General features: G+C 49.2%; 1 protein-coding gene across 3 annotated transcripts in view; it reads right to left on the bottom strand.

Moving 5' to 3' along the window:
• Nucleotides 1–20452, bottom strand: part of LOC144128139 (flavin-containing monooxygenase 5-like) — a 113246-nt gene that overhangs the window by 43195 nt on the left and 49599 nt on the right. Inside the window, exon 1 of one of the 3 annotated variants that reach the window (XM_077661234.1) lies at nt 2967–3118. The exons of the other annotated variants lie outside the window; for them this stretch is intronic. Within the exon in view, the coding sequence (XP_077517360.1) occupies nt 2967–3028 (62 nt within the window). The 5' untranslated portion in view covers nt 3029–3118. Of the gene's footprint in view, nt 1–2966; nt 3119–20452 lie in introns of those variants that run through there. 3 annotated transcript variants of the gene reach the window in all.

The following is a 20452-nucleotide window of genomic DNA, read 5'->3' as shown; positions in this document are numbered from 1 at the left end:
AACTGAACGCTGCCTATCATGACAGGTCTAATTTTGTCACCAGTGCTCCGTAAATAGAACAGTCGCTCATTAAGACTAAGGCACAGGTGATTTCCAGAAAGCCATCGGCTTCGAGAAGCGACAGGAGAGAGCCTCCTCTAGGTTTTAGTCAGGTTGGCTTTGCCGCATTATTGCGATGTGATCGAAGACCGTCCTCAAGGCCACCACACATTCATCTCGTTCCCCGGTTCCACTGCGTTAGCGCTGCCTGCATGTGTCCAAGGCCGCGCAGCCGACTCGTCTCCGCGCGTGAAAAGTGATCGCAGAGCGTCGTGTGGAGAAGCGCCACTTGCAGGGGCACGCAGCGCAGTTCGATGTATCGAATGGACGACAAAATTGGAGTTCGATATAGAGCGCGACTTTCCTATATTTTCACATTTAATTCTCGTGGGGATCTGTGTGTTGGATATAGCCAATGATTCGAACTATCCGAGATCGATATATCAGCCACGGTCGCGAATACAACTGTTGTCTGAGTGAGCTCTGCATGCAGCAGCGCGAAACCCTCACATTATTCGGCACCCTGCACGCTGGCAGAAATTTCCAGCACGAACAGTAAGTACCCTGGGAAAATGAAATTGACATCCTTTCTCTGGGCGCCCATCGCCACTCTTAGGCAAGAAGCGGGAATTTTGAGCCCCGACTTTACTGCTGCTTCGCCGACGCTGCAGCGAATGGGCGAAGTCCGTTCATAGCGCCGCGGTGGCCACCGCTTGGCACACTGACCCACACGGAGCTAAGAGCGAAAGTGGGACGTCGCCGAGCGCGGTGCGTTCCGAATTCGCCCTCGTTGTGACGGCGGCGCGCATTCCCCCTCTCCACTCCGCCTTTCCCCCGCTTTCTTTTTCCTTCTCTCTCTACGAGTGGGTGCGTGCCCTCTGCACCAGTAGCTCGCTCGGGCAGCGGTGGCTCCGCCTAATTGGATCGAATGCGTTTCGCAATGATGGACGGGCCACTGGTGCTGCCCCAGGTCACCCTGATTGGCAGGATTCCACGGTGCCGCGCCTGTCTTTTGCCCTGAGATGCGTGGAAACACCATCACTGACACCGACTTGGTGTTGCCTTCTTTACTTCACATCTCTGAGTTTCTTTCCTAGCTTCGTGTGAGCAGGTCAGCGAAGGGTCAACCGAATGTGCTGAGCCGTACATCTTGTGAACCGTCCGCGTAAGAAAGGTGCTGTGGTGTCTGTCGCCCTGGTGTGAAGTCAACCGGCCCTGGCAGTCTTCCGGCTGCGCGCAGGCAGCACGCATGGACGCCCGCACGTAGTACGCTCATGCCATCCCTTTGCTAGGATTACTTTTACTTCCGCTTGCCCTTCGCCCTTTCCTGCTTGAGTGGAGATGACAAATGGGATGTTTTCCTTTCTGTTCGGACCTTCCGCTTTTCTTTCCGCACCCATCTAGTGCTCAAAACTTAGGCTGGATAAAATAGCTGCTTTAGGCTCCGTTAAGTTGATCGTTGGATATAATTGCAAAGCGAGGGCGGGCCTAAACAGCTTCAAGCAGTAGCTGCCGGGGCTGCAGAAATCTGCACAGCAGCCGTGTGTGATAGGCTTTACGCAGCCGCTAGAAAAAAAAAAAAACATGTGGTACTTCTGGCGTCGTTGACTCAACGCATCCTGTCCGTGCTACACGAATTCTAAGAGACTGAGCTGTGCAATGCAATCTGCATGCCAAAGAACTCGCGAGCTCGGTCTAGGCCACAAGCTCTGGTATCACTCGAGTGTCACAGCACAGTAACGTCGTTGTGTGATTCTGATGATTATGGTACGTGGCATACATCGGAAGTCGTCATCACGCTGATCTCCAAGAATTCGGTACGGTCAGGTTAGCACAGCATGCACCGTAGCTGCCCATGCGCCATCTCTGATATCCTCGACCTTAGAAAACCATTTTGATGAAGTTACCCTAACGATGTTATTCAAATTTCGTTCCCTTGGTATTTAATTTCTTTTCCGGATGAGACGTATTTACATGCTATTATATCCTCCCAAGAGCGCTCCTTAGGCAGCTCCGTCTCAATATAAGTGAGTTAGCGATACGGACATGCCCAGGGCAACTCCCTTGAGGCACCCAGTCTCCGCCTATGTACACGCGCCAGCATTAAGCGTTCTGTGCTCGATATAGCAGACAACGAAAAAGAAATTTCGTAGTCTCCTCCATACTTAAGTCCTGGTGCTTCCACTACAGCAGTGTTGTTTTATCCGATGAGACTCGTGTAACTGCACAAACGGTAAATTCGAGTAGTTAAATTTAGCTGCAATTGAATATCCAGGAAAGTTAAGGAACCGCTCTATAATAGCTTCTAACTTTCGCAGCGCGGTCTCGTCCACCGATACTGTGCCCGCACCCTTTCTCAAACTAGGTCAGTTCAGCGGTGCCTCTGTATCGTCATCTTCATCTCATCCTCGGTCTTCCCGTCCGTGGCTTATACTGTTTCCTCCCAAGCGGTAAGATTCAGGCTGCCAGAATGCGCTGAGTCAGAAACTTTTTTCAGATTTCCTGAAGCTGGACCATGAACTTTTATCCTGGCTCCGAACGTAACCACTGTGCCTTGACACCTTGGCTGGAGCGTACACTTTACACGCGCCCCACCCTTCACAAAGATAACTAGAGAAAGTAAAGTTGCCAACGTTCTCGGTTACCGGAGCTGTTCGCATATGCAGATGCTTGTATAAATGCCTGGGAGAGGTATCCTGCAGCAGCACAAAACCGGCTCCCCTTCGCTTCACACGTAAGACACCGGAACACGGAGATGCGACACGAGCAGGACGGGTGCGGCGGCGCTCTCCCTCATGGATTCGCCGCATCCGCGCAGGAGACGAACCCTAACGCGCACCACACACGTGCGGCACATCCACACACGGGGGTGTCACGCTTTCAGTAACCGTCGCGCTTCGTGAACGTGGAAGGAAGCATGCACTCACGGCGTGACGCATCTCAGGGCATCGTCGTCGTCGCACTCCTGCTGCACGGCGTTCGCCGCCATCTTGGCGCGGAGAAAAGCGAAAGTTGGCGCGGCCTTGTTGCGGCGGCAGCAACCCCTGCAGACCCGGCAGCGGCGTGCCGCCTTTCCCTCCTTCGCGCTGGGCGGTGAACAACCTCGGCGGCGCTGCGGCCACGACGGAGACGCACGTCGGCGGTGCCGAGGTCGGCGATGCCGGTTCGACATCTTCCGCACTGGCGGCGGCGGTGGAAGAAGCAGGAACCGACCACGGTGCCTCCGCTCCGAGAGGGAAGGGATGCCGGTGCACGGAGCGGAGCGGTGTCGCCGGTCTTCCCGCTGGGCAAGAGGAGCTGGTCCGGCTGCGCCACCGGGCCGGCGTCCGTATGGATGCGGACGCGCGCGGAAGGCTTCCTTTATGGTCGAAGGTGACCGATTTAAGTAGCGCCGTGAGTGGATGGGTGCTTGAGAGGGAAGCAAGGACGCTGATTGTGTCTGCACGAGGTATTTTCTGCTCAATGATTTATTTGTGCCACGGCTCATTACGCGATATACAGTAGACAATTCCTTTACAACGAAGGCGATCGAAGAGCATTCAAAGTTTGCCCGGCTTATACAACGTTGCGTGTAAATGAAGCGCACAGTGGCAGCCATCCGAGCGGCCTCGTTTCCGTGAACCCAATGGTGACCGGGCCGAATCGCCGAATCCAAATTGCTCTCAAATGGCAACAGTATTCTGCGGGAGAGTGGCACTATCCTACCCCGCAAGCAATTTGGGCAGGCCTGCTGCAAGTCCGACATTATGTACGCTGCGTCGGAGTGGGTGGCGACCAGTGCAATCGCCACATCCTCCAACATTAGCGCTTAGCTAGTTTCTACCGAGAGCTCGTTCACCTGATTTCCCTCGTGCACCACCGCAACAGTGCAGGTGCCATCCTCGGTTGGACCCGCTGCATCCACGTATTCTATGCCTGTCTTATTCCGGTAGTAAATGTGAATAAATTTTGCCCTGGCTTCACGCTTCCCCTCATTATACTCCTAATTCATATTTTTGGGGGCGGCTTAACTGTAAAATTATTTTTCTATATCTCCGGGATGCCGATTCTGCGTTCGGTGGTGGGGAGCAGTGCGAGTTTGAGGTACCGGATGACTTGTCTGCCGGCGCTGGTCACCGACAGCCTGGGAATTCGGCTTGTTCTCTGGGCCTCAGTCAGCTCCTCCACCGAGTTGTGGACGCCATGTTGGAGCAGGCGCTCCGTAGACGCTTTGGCAGGGAGTCCTGACGCCTTTCTAACCACCGCCCAAATAATCGCCTCGAGGTTCCCGCGATCGCTCTTCCTCAGTTTGAGGTAGTGCGCCGCATACACCACGTGACTCACGATGAACGCCCGAACCAGGCGAACGGTTTCTTTTTCGGAAATCCCACCGTGTTTGTCTAATATCCTGTCAATCATCTTACTAATCTACTAATATGTTCCCAGATGGACTTTATTTTCGGCAAGGCCGTGGCATTGCTACTTCTGTTATTAATTTGTTATCCCAATACCCGAAGCGTCTCCACCACTAGTATCTGGGTGTCGTTAACGTAAATTTGCATGTTCGCGCCTAGGTTTCTACTCTTTGTAATGTGTAAGAGTTCTGATTTGTTCCCAGCGCATTCCAGACCGCACTCCCGAGCGTAACCTTGCACTACCGAGCAGGCCTCCTGGAGGGGCCCCCCATCTACCCCACGCTGCCCCGAGGCGTAGATGACGCGGCGTAGGCCATCCACGGCAGTGAGCCTCTCGAGGAGGCCCATGATTGAGGTTCGGAGCCGGGATGATGCATTCAAGGTTACGGCAAGGCTGCCCATTCTCACTCCAACATACCAAAACCAGACCCACGCAGCCGAGTGGAAAGAGCAGCGTCACTTGGCATCGCCGGAAGCCTTTGCTGCTGCCTCAAAATCAGCTAGGGAAGCGCAATTTTTCGGCGAGATTGAGAACATAACTTGACATCATGCATCATAAAAAAATTATGTTGGACGAGGAAAGGGAATAGTTGAAACAAAAGGGCGGGTGTTGGTCCAGAGTTTCGGGGAATCCCCCCAAGGTAAGACTTTGGTTTGAGCTATTTGGAGAAGAGACATAGCACGGGCAGATTGGCCGGTGCTTTAATGATAGGGCGAGACGGCATAAAACGTAGGTGAAGAATGGTTATGGTAGCCACATTGCGACACACTATATAAACGTTGTCATTCTTGTACGTTTTTTGAAAAAGATAAATTCTTTGGTTGGGTGCATGATAGGCTGGAAACAGAAATAATGGTGGCACATACTTGATCAAGCAACGGGGCCCCATGTGCAGCGAGAAAGCCGTCAGTATGACAACAGATGAAGACATTGCCTTTTTGAACGGTTCAGTGCCCGCGTTTTAATCTGTTTGATCCTTTTCTGAGTTTTTTGTGTTTGTTGTTTTTTATATGTACTCTCATTTGATTATAAGCGGTTTTTCGAGATAATCAGTCGGTATTTGGCGCCCGTCCTGTCTACTGTATGTTCTTGCGCCCTTGTATTACACTAGCTATAAGCCCCCAAGACTGAGTTGTTTTGTAATAAGGAAGTGATTACTCCCTTGTTTCAGAAGGGCACATGGCGTTATAGTCGGAGAAAATACCGTCTAGCCAAAAAAAAAAAAAATATGTCGCATTTCAAAGTTTCTTCCACTACGACGACTGTCAAGGAAAGTGGTCCTACGCAGGCATCGAGACACCTAGGCGTATACATGTTTCTGTGTCATACGGGTTGCATTTAAGTGAAGTGGTCAACGAAGTCAAAAATGTATATGACCTCGTTAGCGGAGACTAGAGTATAAAGTTCGGTCCTGCTGAAGCCGCTGGAAACAGCGAGAATCAGACCTTCGCAACAATTTGCCCCCGTCCGAAGTTTGAGTCCTCGCCTTCGATTCCAAGAATGTCGATGTCTCTGGTACCAGTATTTTTACACTGGCTATTTCCTCACCTTTAGGAGTTAGCGCCACTCACTCACCGCTTATTCCTCGGATTTCTTTTCTCTTGTTTAGAACATCACACACATTCATAGATGATGACATATTTGCTAAATGCCGTTAACAGCCGTTAACGTTATTTCCCACGTTCGTCATCGCCGTGCCTAACGCACGCGTTTTCACGACGGCTCAGGCAGCCAGCCATCCGGTAGCTGTGATGTGGAAGGTACGTGTGTAACCTGCTTTAATTTTTTTTTGTCTGATGAATACGCATCTGGGGACGGGTTGTGTCCGATAGCGTCATGAGGGGAATGTGGTGGTGGTGGTGGTGGTGGTGGGGGGGGGGGGGGGCCTCGAATGAGGCTTCGGCTTAACATTCGCGGTCTAAAATTAGCCGCAACTCTGCCGGCAGAATTCGCTAACTAAACTATACTTGCGTTGGACTTTTGCGCGCTGTTCGGTCATCAGCTTCCTCTCTTGTGTCCCTGGCGCCTTAATTATCCTCACACTTTTTCATCGTGTACGACAATGTAAGGTAAGTGCATAAAAAACTCACAGCCGCGAAACGGCGTCTACTTCTTCGTGTACTACTTCTCTCGACAGCAACTTCAGTTCTTTAACTGACACGCATGCTGCTTCCGTAATCCATCCTATATCAGGTGGCCCCGCTAACCGTAACCAAGCTTCTAAAAAAAACGGCGTGTGATAGCCCACTGAAATTCGCTGAGGTCTGTCGAAAGTCGCGGGACCCAACCGGCAGTATTATCTTTTTTCCAACGTCAATTAATTAGTAAGGACTAAATAGCTTATTTTTATATATTGGCTTCAGGAATCAATTCAGAAGTTATAGATCGTCTTGAAAAACATCTGCCGGTAATGCTATAGCTTGCACCATTGTATCATCCAGGCTCCTTTATTTAAACTTACGCCTTAAAAGAAACCTTAAAGAAAACTAGCGCATATCTATCGCTCAATGCACATTTAAAGACCCGTCTAGCGCTCCGGAGAAGAGCTGCTTTTTAAAGATTTATGACTTCCGAATCGACATTTATTACTGACGCCAATGTTTTAAAAGCTAGTTAATTACTCTTTAATATTGCACTAACTTTTTAGAACGAAAAAGACTTCAAACTAGTTCATAAGACTCTCAACAGCCTTCAGTTGTTTCCACGGGGCTAGGGCACTGCATAATTTTTTTAAAGCTTGGTAGCTTGGAGAGCTGGTATATTTTCGAGCACAATTATTGGGACCGCATATATAACGAACACTCGCTTAAAACGAACAAGGGTGGTGCTACTGTCAAAATATGTATTAGGACAACGGGACTCCATCTCAGATACGACGAACAACTTTAGTCGCACCACTCGGTCATAGCGAACGGACGCCTGCTGGGAAAACCTTTGCTGCGGGGAAAGCCTGCGACTGCTGGGGAAACCCAGCAGTCGCAAAACTCGCACTACCAGCAAGAGCGGAGACCGAATAGTGTCATTCAGCCCCAATGATAAGAACACTGAGAACCCAGAAAAGCATTAATAAAGGCGGCACTGAAACTGTAGGCAATCTCGCGCCGATGGCCTTTCAAGGTCAATCGTTCAGTGCATATGTGCTCGCTGGGCGAAGCGTCTAACCCACGAGAAGCGCGGCGGGCACGATGCAGGGGCAGCGTGGAAAGCGAAGCTATATTCTGCGCACGGTCCGAGATCTGCCAACGGGTGCGATTTGAGAAGTTTGAATGTCTTGCTGGCCCCGCTGGTTAAGTGGCATGCGTCGCCTGCTCAGTCGGCTGTCCATGCGCACTTCATGGTGCTACAGCTGGCAGACAGCGCGCAGGCAGCAAACAGTGCAGCTGAGATGTTCTGTACGCGAATGCACCGTGCCCCCTTCGTCGTTGCATGGACCCACGAACGACAGCTAAGGCTGTAGACAACCCACGGGATGAGACGCATGTCGATTTGCGGCTTGGAGTCATTGATTCAAAGCTGGTAGGATGCTTCTTGGGATGACTTGGCTGGTGTGAATGTTGACGTCACCGAGACGTTACGCGAAGTAGTAGCAGTCCACATCCGCCAGGAATCTGGATAGGAAGGCCGACCTGCCAGCAACTTCAGTTAATTATGCTACTGCGACTGGTTATATCGCGTTGCTAAAACAGATTGTGGCAGCAAAGGTGTAGGAAAACAGCGCAAAAAAAAAACACAGGACAAGAAATACAGACTCGAGCGCTGGCTAACCTCCTGTCCTGCCCTGCGTTTTTTTTTTTGCGCTGTTTTCCTACAGAATGTCTCACAAACTTGCCCAACAATACACCTTGATGCAGCAAAGGTGACGGTGCGAGAATATGATGACTCTCGAGAGCCATGGAAAGCTCCGCAATAAGGTCTGATTTGAAGAAATAGACGCGCTTAAATGTCTGTTGTAAGAAGTAAACGGCGCTTTTGTAGGACTTAGAAATTTTGCTTTATTACTACAAGTCCATTTACTACCAACTTCGGATACAACAAACGCCGTCCGATATAACCGTCACGTTCGTTGTAAGTGTGCCCGACTTATACCACTGCATGGTGTCGGATGATTTTATAAGCCAGTGGTGGACTCTGAGTCGGCTTGGCTGAATGTTGGTTGGCAATCTCTGTAAACGGGCCACATTTAACAAATAAACTACAGAGAATGTTTACTACATTAGAATCAGTGCGAAAGCATGTATTAGTGCCACGTAGAATACGACGATGAGCGGGCAGTGCCGCGGGACGGAGCACTACATCGTCTTGGACATGCAATCGGAAAGAGGCGATTTTGCTAGGCTCTGAACATCCGGATTAGTTATTTCGCACTAAAGAGTGCAACGCAGCTGGCTGGATAGTGACAGATCGCCTCTGCCTGTTGCAATCGTCGCTCCACTGCGGCTCGTTCCTTCCGTTCCGGAGGCACGCTTTCACTGGGAAAGGAATTAGCATCTGCGAGCCATTAATCCGCGATGCCGCAAGAGCCGGTGCATGCGGCGCTGTGTATGGGCGATAAAATCGCGGCCAGCAAAGCAGCGCACGGTGGAAGGAAAACGCGGTCACTGTCCCCTCGGTGCACGCTCTGAAGGCCACGGTGAACGGCGCCCCGAGGAAGAGAGCAAACGGTGCCGGCCGAGAGTGGCCGGGAGGAGGAAGTCTGCACCAGTCTGAGGAGAGGGAACTGCAAGGGAGAGTGAGTCTTCCCAGCGGAAACGCCGAGGCCTTGACTCGAAAATGCGGAAGCGCTGCCGCCCAGCGCTGGCGGGAAAAAAAAAATTGGGTGGCAGTTTACCATTGTTAAAGGGCCTCTGAAAGGGGCTCTAATACAGCTCCAGTATGGCTGGGATGTTAAAGCACGCCTCTTCACGAATACTTTCCAGCAAGAAATTTTCTAATGCACTTTGTAGAAGCTGAGTTATCTGTAGTCAAAATTCGAAATTCTGCGTCTTCGCGCTTTCCCTCTCCTCTCGTCGCATTTTGCACGCTGAAAGGTCGGCGCTCCTCTGCCGACCCCACCTCCCGGGGAGAGCTTCCTGACCCGCCGGACCTACGCGGCTTATTGGCCGCGACCTGACGTCTGAAAGAATCTAACCAGTAGCCACCTCTCAACATGTATACGCAGGTGCGAGCGACGGAGGGGGGTGCGAGCATGAAAAAGTCGCCGGGAATGGGTCGCCAACTTTCGCGCGTGATTGTGGGTCCTCTGCTGCGTCTAGAAGTGTATTATTTGGCTCAGGTTTTCATGACAACACAATGCAGTGATTGAGCGAGTTGACGTGCTTTCCTGGGAACGTGTTTCAGAGCCCCTTTAAGCACGAAATACTGTGCGAAAGCAGTTTTTTGGAGGTGCACAACACCGCCGCGTACCTCAAAACGCGATCTAGATGTCCACTGACCCAATAAGCCAGTTATGCGCGCCTTCAACTTTTTCATCGTCAATACAAATTTACCCAGTGTACGCCGGCGGCGTATGCCTCAGTGCCGCTTTTTTGCAGCAATGTTGTCAAGGCCAACGCATATTGCTCTAGTGCTGTGTATCTGCCACAACGTTGTCCACGCCTACGCATGCAGCGCCTTGTCTCTCTGTCACTCCTGTCTGTCTCTTGTCACTCTGTCAAAGCCGCCACATAGCTCAAATCCTGAATATTAATTTGATTAGAGTATAATAATAATAATAATAATAATAATAATAATAATAATAATAATAATAATAATAATAATAATAATAATAATAATAATAATAATAATAATAATAATAATAATAATTGGTTTTGGGGGAAAGGAAATGGCGCAGTATCTGTCTCATATATCGTTGGACACCTGAACCGCGCCGTAAGGGAAGGGGTAAAGGATAGAGAGAAAGAGGAAAGGAAAAGAGAGGTGCTGTAGTGGTGAGCTCCGGAATAATTTTGACCACCTGGGGATCTTTAACGTGCACTGACATCGCACCGCACACGGGCGCCTTAGCGTTTTGCCTCCATAAAAACGCAGCCGCCGCGATCGGGTTTTAACCCTGGAGCCCTGGATCAGTAGCCGGGCGCCCTAACCACTGAGCCACCACGGCGGGTAATTGATAGGAGTATTAGTTGATGAATAAGATGACGAGGAATGTACGGCGCAATAGTGTGTGGCAGTTTAACCCGAGGCGTGTTCTCTCCTGCGATAGCATCGTGATCTCGTGCAGTCGCCAGCGAAGCTGATCTTTGCCGCGGGTTGGACTCACAGTCACGACAATATTTATTTAATTTATTTGAATATTTATTGAATTATGGGTTGCCCAAGGTCGATCCCAAGGTCAAGCTTCACACGAACTCGGTGATCCGGTTAAACCTCGTGAAGTAGTGGTTCCGCACTATAATTGACTGCGCCCTCTTAAAGAGGACCACACGGTTCTGTTGGCGCCTTCCAGGAAATGAAAATTGGTTTTTGAGGAAAGTAAATGGCGCAGTAACGGTCTCGCATATCTCGGCGGACACCCGAACCGCGCCGTAAGGGAAGGGATAAAGGAGGGAGTGAAAGAAGAAAGGAGGAAAGAAGTGCCGTAGTGGAGGGCTCCGGAATAATTTCGACCACCTGGGGATCTTTAACCCGCAGTGACATCACACAGCACACGGGCGCCTTTGTGTTTCGCCTCCATCGAAACGCGGCCGCCGCGGTCGGGTTCGAACCCGGGTACTCCGGGTCATTAGCCGAGCGCCTTAACCACTGAGCCACCGCGGCGGGTCCCTCGTGGATGCCCAACTCATTGAGCAATTTCGAGGATGCCCAACTCACTAACCCAGGGCTCTCGCGCCTGTTTGGTGCGACATGGTAGGCCTACACTGCAGGTCATCGAACCACATCGGAATCTCTGTGGCATCCGTTAACGTGTTCGCCGCGAACATTATGGCAGGCCATTCCCTATGATGCCGCATATCATCATGCGATGAAGTGGGTGGAAAATAACAGGATGGCTAACTCGACTTCGCCAGTCGGCTTCCTGTAACACTCCCTCGGACGCAACCATCTCGTTAGCCAGAAATTGCAGAATTACCTAGATGTGTGCGCAGGGCGCTATGACTTTAGATGCAACGACTCGTCGTAGTCAGTGGTGGGTCACATGCGTTCGCTGTGTCGAAAAGAAGATTCACTGAAATTTGAGGGGTTTACAGCATAATTGATTCGAAAAAAGCATCGACATAAGGTATCCCGACATTCCCATTTCTAAGAACAAGAGCTATGCGGTTGGTGGTTTTCATCGTACGATGACGTGAAAAACTCGCGGCCGCAGTGAAAATTTTTTATGCGCTTTAATCGTTCATGCAACACTACAACGGATGTGCATTTGCAGGGCACTATAAGAAATGAACGCAAAATAGCTCTGGAAAAACTATAGCACTCTTAATAAACCTCTCTTGAAACTTTTCAGCCACCCTAGCTATTTGTGTTTACTCACCAATCTGTGATTTCCTCACATTGGCGCTTTTCTTTCTGAAATAGTTTCCTGTTGTGCTTGGCAGAGCCACCGATGTCCCTTTGCTAATAGGCGAACGTACTTCAGCTTGGTCGCAATTCTGAAGCGAAAAGCTTCACTACGCTAGTCAACACCGCGCTTCGCGCGAGCCGGCGTATGTCGGAGCACGAGTGACATCACGCACGGCGGTAGCGGTGAAAAGCCTTTATTTAATGAAAGAGGTGAGGCTCTTTAAAGAGCCCCGCAATGGGTGGAGTCCTTATTCCGGAACCCCATTGGTCGAAGCCGCCAGCTTAGCCCTCTTGACCAAAGCCTTTTGGGCCTGAAGGTCCGAACAGCCAAGCAGGGCCGCCTCCCATTCCTCTCTGGTAGGGTTGGGGTGGGGGGAGAGAGCTGAGTTGCGCTGGCAAGCCCAAACCATGTGGTAGGTGTCAGCCACCTCCCCACAGTGTTTGCACCTGCCAGTGAACGCGGGATCTAAGTGTTTTAGTACTGCCGGGCACAGCATTGTGTTCGTGAATAATCGGAGTAGAACGCGTTCGTTTGCTTTCCCCAGTCCCTTTGCAGGGGCCGGGTAGAGGCGATGCCTATCCTTATAATAGGATGTGATAGCTTTGAAGGAGAGTAAGTAGCTACCTTCAGGTTCCAGGTGCTCAGGAGCCAATGGGAACGCCCGGTGAATGAGTGCTCGGGCCGCCGCGTCTGCAGCGTCGTTTCCTGCTAGGCCCTGATGGCCCGGGGTGTAGGATCGGTATCCCGGCTGCAGTTCCTTAGTATTCGCTCAGCTAGTGGAGTTATCCAGCCAGCCTCATAACTGCGACATGCCGAACGCGAGTCTGTTATTATGCGTTTGGATTTTGAATCAGAAGCAGCTAGGGCGATGGCAACCTCTTCAGCTTGTGTTGTGCCTGGGGTTCGAAAGGAGAGCCCATCCACCTGTATTTCTTGATGTATGACCGCGGCCGTGTACCACCCCCCGTGGGTAGGCCCAGCTACATCTACGTAAAAGACACCATGTTTGTTGCCATAGTGGTGCGCTAAGGCTTCCGCCCTAGCCTGACGACGACAACTATGATCCTCCTTGTCCATCTTAGTGGGGAGGGGTCGAACTCTGACGACGCGTCTCCAGAGTTCGGGCACTCGGACCCGCTCCTGAATGTGAAAATCATGTTGGATGTGAAGGCGGGCTAGCAAGTGCCGACCCGACATCGTTTGGGCTAGCCTCGTGTATTGATTTGTGAGGTAGGCTTCCTTGAGTTCCTGAAAAGTGTGCACCACTCCCAATGCAAGAAGGTCGCCGCCGACTCCGTCGCCTGACCTTTCGCCGCTGCCTCGCCTGACGTCACGCGCGGCGCAGGTGGCCACTGCCGCGCGCTATGCGTCATCGTTTGACGTTCGCCGCAAGGGCATGTTTATCTAGGTGGCTGACTATATAACCTCTTGCTAGGGAATAGGCGTGCTGCGCATTCAACATGGAAGGAGAAGAGAGATACTACCGATACAGAAGTGCTACCACGGGAGTTGGCTGAAAAGGAGCGAAGAAATGAAAGGCTGAAAGCTCAACGAGCGTCCGAGACACCCGAACAACGAGAAGAACGTCTCGCTAAACGACTCAGCAAAGCCGAGTCTGAAAGGCCAGAAGTACGACAAGCACGTCTCGCTAAACGGCGTGAAAAGGAAGCTGAACAGCGACGTTCGGCCATGTCGGCTGAGAGTAGCCAATATGGTGAAAGTTCGGGAATTGCTGAGCAGTTGCGAAGGAAGAATGAAAAGGCCGTAAACATAACCATAGCCTAATCATAAAGCATAACCATAAGGTAAACCATAAGCATCACCGAACCTTTTCGCTTCGAGATATTTAAGGCTTAACATTAGCTGACCCTTAGCCACTTTTTTTTTTACGAAAAAATCGCCACATTGCGGCAGCACCGAGGATCACTGAGAGGAGGATCGGGGCGTTGGTAGCAGCATCATTGGAGTCATGCGTGCTAACGGCTGGGAAATAAAATACGATGCCGTCGTCGCTGCTGCGTAAGAAAGACAAGTCTTCAAACTTTCGAAATACGATAACGAATGTACAGTCACGATATAGAAAAGCTGGCGAAGTGCCATTTAATGAGTTTTTCGACGCCTTTAATGCAAAAAGGCGAAAACTTTGGTCGCTGGTAATTCGACGGTGGTTCGAAGCCAAGGATTGTTATTCAGGGGAGATCAGAGAACATGGCACCGACTGTCTGGACATAATTGCAACAGCCCGAAGACCGCTTACCGTATAAGAAGCGACACCATTACCGATGTCACACTGAACAGTATATTTTCGGTTTTAGAAGCGCCGCCATATGTAGCGGGAAGTAGGGGACGGGGACAAAGTAAAAATGGCGGACAAAAAATATTGCACGGAATATTTAACTCGCGGAATATCTCGCCCTATTGCATGCGTTATCCGTAGACTGCGTTTAAACGTGGCATTCACGCGCAAATACTTGCACTTAATAGGACAAGCGGACTCCCAAGAAATGTACCACATGTGGCGTGCTAGAGACTATAGAACATGTTTTAGTGGCGTGTCCAGCGTATGCACGTGAAAGACTCATACTCGCATCTGCTCTGAAGCCTATGGACACATCGCTCCTCTCTGAGGATTTGATCCTCGGCGCTTGGCCAGATAGTTTTAGAACTGTAAAGGCAAAGCGAACGCTCTCACGCTTTTTGAGCGACACGGACCTTGTCTCGCGTTTGTGATGTCAGAAAGTGTGTCTTTTTTCTTTCTTTTTTTTAAAGTAGTTTTTCATCTTCCTCCTCCCATCATCATCGTCCCCCATCGTGACCTTCTTTTATCTCCTCTTCCCGTCCCCCAGAGCAGAGTAGCAGGCCAGATATTTATTTTTCAGGCCAACCTCTCTGCTTTTCCTATCAATAAACCCTCTCTCTCTCTCTCTCAAATTCGCTTTTGATTTTCGCCTTTGAATGGCGTCCTTCCGATGTCGCGCCCCACGTTCTCACCCTCTCCCTTTTCCTCTCAAACTCCTACGCGAGCGCTAGTTCCTCGCGGTTCCGCTGGTGGTTTTATTGCAGGGCGCCTCTTCCTCCCCCTTACACTTCTGCTTCTCGTCTTTTCCTCTCGCATTCCTTCGCTCCGACCTCCGGCCACTTAACCCTCCAATTACATAGCCCATAAAGGATGGCCAGGAAACGAGGCCCACACTGATAATAATAATAATTGTTTTTTTGGGGAACGGAAATGGCGCAGTATCTGTCTCATATATCGTTGGACACCTGAGCCGCGCCGTTAGGTAAGGGGTAAGGGAGGGAGTGAAAGAAGAAAGGAAGGAAGAGGTGCCGTAGTGGAGGGCTCCGGCATAATTTCGACCACCTGGGGATCTTTAACGTGCACTGACATCGCACAGCACACGGGCGCCTTAGCGTTTTTCCTCCATAAAAACGCAGCCGCCGCGGTCGAGTTCGAACCCGGGAACTCCGGATCAGTAGTCGAGCGCTTAATGCAGTAATATACGCACACACCTAGCTAGGGCGAACTTCGCCAAGAGTAATGAATTTGGCTTCTAGCTTCTACTAATGATTTCGACGACGCGAAGCGTATGAGTCAGACCAACACACCCAGCTGGACTGAAAGCTTATGGGAGGGTGGTCGGCGATGTTTTCCCGCTTGCCTCTGCAGTTTGAAAGGATATGTAGGTCTCTCGCACACACTTATTTCTTACCTTATGTTTAAGTACCCGCCATGCATGACCGTACAGCTGTGGTCACGCAGTCAGTACTTTCCCGCCAAAGTGGTTTATGTGGTCCTAAAATAAACACAGTACGATTCTAAATAATTGAGCTGCGCAGTCTTGGCGTAAACGCCGACTTGGGAAATATTCGTTAGTAATCATCCCAGTAAGAACGGCATTTACCTCCACATGCACGCTTTGGGGAAGCGGTGTGTTGCTGTTCTGGGCCGGGGAAATATAACGATTTCATTCCGCTACTATTCAGCAATCAGCCAAGCTGATGCGATGCCGCGATCCCGTTACTGCAGCAATCGGTCGCTCGGCGCTCAGGTGAATGTAAACCACGCAGAATAGACAAAAAAAAAATTTCATTGCATGCCTTCACGCCAAATGCTTACAAACAAGGACATCGACGCAAGTAAACTTGGGCAGCTCGTAAAGTGGTTACACCGGGGAAGCATCGCGTAGAAATTTAGAAGCGCACGATGCATGACGTTGATGAGGGCTGGCGTTTTATGCCACATCGGCTACTTATGTCATTTCGTGCAAAGTCGAGTGGTGGGAAAGAAGAAGCTGCTTTTCATCTTACACCTGTACACACGACTTCAAATGTTCTCGTAGACAAGGTTGGACTCGTCTAATAAATTACTCTTTTCCATCGGCACAATTCTCTTCTTATCGTTCGCCTCGTCAGCTGGCAGATACCACTGACACCGGAGGAATGGTGTGCCTTGGGTTCATGACTGAACGCTGAAAATAAAAATAAAAATATGGAACACTTATATGAAGCCTTTAAAAGTTTGAGCAGCGGCTGCTCTTGCCAACTCAAGGCACAGACGCTGTTTCCGTACTATGTGAAAGACCACACAACGTACAAAACCCGCTTTAACCAAGATGTACGAATGTGCCTGCATAGAATATGGGTTACAAGACTGACTCGCAACCTGAGGGTCAGAGGTTTGATTCCTGAATATTTCGCCCGATCTTTTTTAGCGCAATTCATATGCTCTATATACTTACATACCTTAATGTTGTCTGAGTGGTGCCCGCCTTCTAATAACCAGTTTTCTAAAGTTTTCATCACTTTTCAAAATCATTGCTTCACGTGTTACGTAGCCACCTTATCTATCGATCAATTCAGATTTTTCGTTCACAACGGGTGTCGCCGGGTAGTCTGCAGAACGGGACCCTTAAAACTATCGCTTTTAAGCAGAATTGCAGCTGAATCGTTGTATTGTTCGGCATTGGTAGCTAAAACTGATGGGAACGGCAGGAATGAAAAGGTGCGGCATGCGAATTGAAACTATAGCTGCTGTGAGTGCGGAGCTTTTCTGATTCCCGACGGTCGCATAATAATAATAATAATAATAATAATAATAATAATAATAATAATAATAATAATAATAATAATAATAATAATAATAATAATAATAATAATAATAATAATAATAATAATAATAATAATAATAATAATAATAATAATAATAATAATAATAATAACTGGTTTTTGGAGAAAGGAAATGGCGCAGTATCTGTCTCATATATCGTTGGACACCTGAACCGCGCCGTAAGGGAAGGGATAAAGAAGGGATTGAAAGAAGAAAGGAAGAGAGAGGTGCCGTAGTGCAGGGCTCCGCAATAGTTTCGACCACCTGGGGATCTTTAACGTGCACTGACATCGCACAGCACACGGGCGCCTTAGCGTTTTGCCTCCATAAAAACGCACCGCTGCGGTCGGGTTCGAGCCCGAGAACTCCGGATCAGTAGTCGAGCGCCTTAACCACTGAGCCACTGCGGCAGGTCCGAAGGCCGCACTGAGAATCAGAAAGTCTTGCTTACCCATCTAAAAAGAAACCCTATAAAACGTCTCATTTGGCCGCGTAAAGGCACCGTAGCCGACGGCGTCGATTTTAATGCAATGTATATTCAAAACTCGTGCGAGGCGATGTCAGTGCTCGTTAAAGATCCCCAGGTGGTCGAAATTATTCCGTAGACCTTCACAAACGGCACCTCTTTCTTAATTTCTTCTCTCAGTCCCTCCTTTATCCCTTCCCTTACAGCGCGGTTCAGGTGTCCGCCGAGATGTGAGACAGATAGTGCACCATTTCCTTTTCACGAAAAACGAATATTCATTTTTTTGTTCTACAAATGCGTTTGCCTGGCGGCCGTTTGTTAAGCCAACATGTTTTGTCTGCAGTTAAGCCGCCAAAGTTTTTGGCTTATGGGACGTGCGCACGAGTCGCGCATGCTGTTCAGAAACAAGAGCGATTACCTAAGCTCAACACTGCAGTGCTCTTTATAACAGCCGCACTGATTCGATCGGGGCGCCCTCTCTTGGTATTGAAAATCACTGATTGCTTCCTTTTCCTGTGTTGAAACTAATGAAACGCGCTGGGACATTTTATATTTCATTCCTTTTATTTGTCCCGGCACACTGTTTATTGAAATTAATGTGTTCTTTCTGAGACACACACATACATCATTTAAGGTAAGAAATTCAAGTTTTGTACCCTGAGCAGTGGCTTCGTCACTCCTGCATATTCCACTTCAGCACGCGAGGAGTTGACTCGCCCACTCTTTAAAGGGACACAGAGGAGAAATTGAAGTTGGCTTGTATCGATAGAATAACAGCTCCTGATCACAAAAACGCCACTCTTACTGAAAACAAAGCTCTTGTAATGTAGAAAATAGCAAGAACCAAAATACAGGTGTCGCCGCCACAGGCCAATCTCGCAAGTACAAGCGTGATGACTTCCTAGGGCAAGAGGCGCCACCTTGGAGGAATTTTCATTACTTCATGGTAGCCACGAATCTCTGAGGCTGGCAAAGGAAGGTTGCGCACCGCACAGCTAGCCGTCAGAAATCACGGAGTCTGCGTTTACGTCACGAATCACGTCACTCCGTTCTGAGACGTCATAAGAGTTGCCGTGGCGTCATAAGAGTTCCCTGAGTTTGAATCAGAGCGGCAGGAAAAACTTTTTCATCTTCGAATCCAAATTTCTTTGAAATAAATGCATCTTTCGCGCCCGGACAAGCGGCAACAAAGCCATAAAATGCCGAACTATCAGATTTTGCTAACAAAAAAAAATGATAGAGTTCTCCTCAGTGTCCCTTTAATGCGCTCACGTACGCATGCATGCACGCACAAAACATACACGCACGTATGCTTGCACTAAACGACAGCAGTTCGCCTGCATTAAAAACCGTTCGATTGAAATGCATTCTCTTTTTTCCGGATCCTTACTTTCCTAATTTAAAGTAATTATTCGGAAGGCAACATATCCTAACAATTGTTTGTCCGTCGATGAATGAGCAATCTATCATCCCATTCGTAGCAGTGCCGACATTGCCATCTACGTTACAAAAATCACAAAACCAGAAAGTAGGTTATGTTATAGTATTGTAAGGGGGTGAGCTTAGAAGCGAATGCCGAAACGGGTCACCGACGTGCCCTAACGAGGGCGCGGGAAGAGCGCCCCGTAAACCGACAGTACACGTTGCTGGCGGGAGTCAGACTGGCCCCTCTCCTTGAAAAGCGGGGGAGCGTTTATTATCTTTTCCCTTTCCCCCGTGCAGCTGGGTGCCTCTGAGAAGGCGCCTGCGGTGTCCTTGGCGTCTGCTGCCTTGGGGAATCGTCACAGTTACAAAATCAGCTACTCCACACTGCGCCCTGGTGAAGTATTAAGTGGTTAGTCGCCATAAGTACTATCGAATCATTGTCAGTCTGTTTCAGTCGAGGGCACTCTTACTCCTAATTGCGTTATTTCTGGCTTGTTTTTGTCTTGTGTTCTCTTGCGTTATTATGAAGTTATTACCATAAGCCGCAACCTTTCTTGGTCTGTTCTCACATCTTCTCTCACTAGCGGCCTTAGATTTCTTCGTCGCCATTTAAATCTAGCCTCAATGTCCGCAAAACCTACTTTTTTAACCCTCGTTGTCCAACACTAGAATACGCAAGCACAATTCAGGACCCAGGGCAGCGATACCTTTCTAGCACCGTTGAATCCCTTTCATTCACCCTTTCCACGGCTACAGCATTCGTGTTTCTAAGCTGAAGTGTCAAAATAATCTGCCTACTTTCGTTCTTCGACGCAAGCTTTCAGGACTAGTCTTGTTATCTACATCTATATAACTGGAGTTTGCAGCGTTTATTGAGCCAAGCAGAATGCGCTTATCCGCCGCATGCCTATGCTATTGCACATTAGTTGTTTTTTCATGGAGACACTCGCACCGAAACCATGCTTCAGGCCTATGTGTAACATTTGAGGAAAGCCGTCGAAGAACTGATCTACTGAACTATTTAACTATTGACGCTATCTCTACAGACTCTAATACTGGCACTCGAGAGGCCCCTGGCATGAAGCATTTGATGAAAACAAACAAACAAACAAACAAACAAACAAGCAAACAGACAGACAGACAGGCAGACAGACAGACAGACTGTCTGAATGACTGACTGACTGACTGACTGACTGACTGACTAATTAGCTAACTAACTAACTAACTAACTAACAAGTGCGTTTCCGCCACTTAGTGGGTGCGCTTATTCAATGTTATTATACTTTTTCGTTTACTCTAAAAGCCCACAACCGGGCATTGAATAGAGAGATTCTTCGATACTTAGGTCGTTTTCCGAAGTTCTGAATCCAGCTAACGACGCACAACGCACAAACATCGACTCCAAAGGCGTTGTCTCTGACCTGTGCCCACTTTTGCGGACGTCTGTTGGCATACCTTCCGCGCGGTAAGCGCAGTCACATCAGCTTTAAGTCGGCCGTGTTTGGAAAAAAGAAAAAAA

This window comes from Amblyomma americanum, chromosome 4 (genome assembly GCF_052857255.1).
Source record: "Amblyomma americanum isolate KBUSLIRL-KWMA chromosome 4, ASM5285725v1, whole genome shotgun sequence".
NCBI classification, from domain to species: Eukaryota; Metazoa; Arthropoda; class Arachnida; order Ixodida; family Ixodidae; genus Amblyomma; species Amblyomma americanum.
This window is presented reverse-complemented; position numbering and strand designations above follow the sequence as displayed.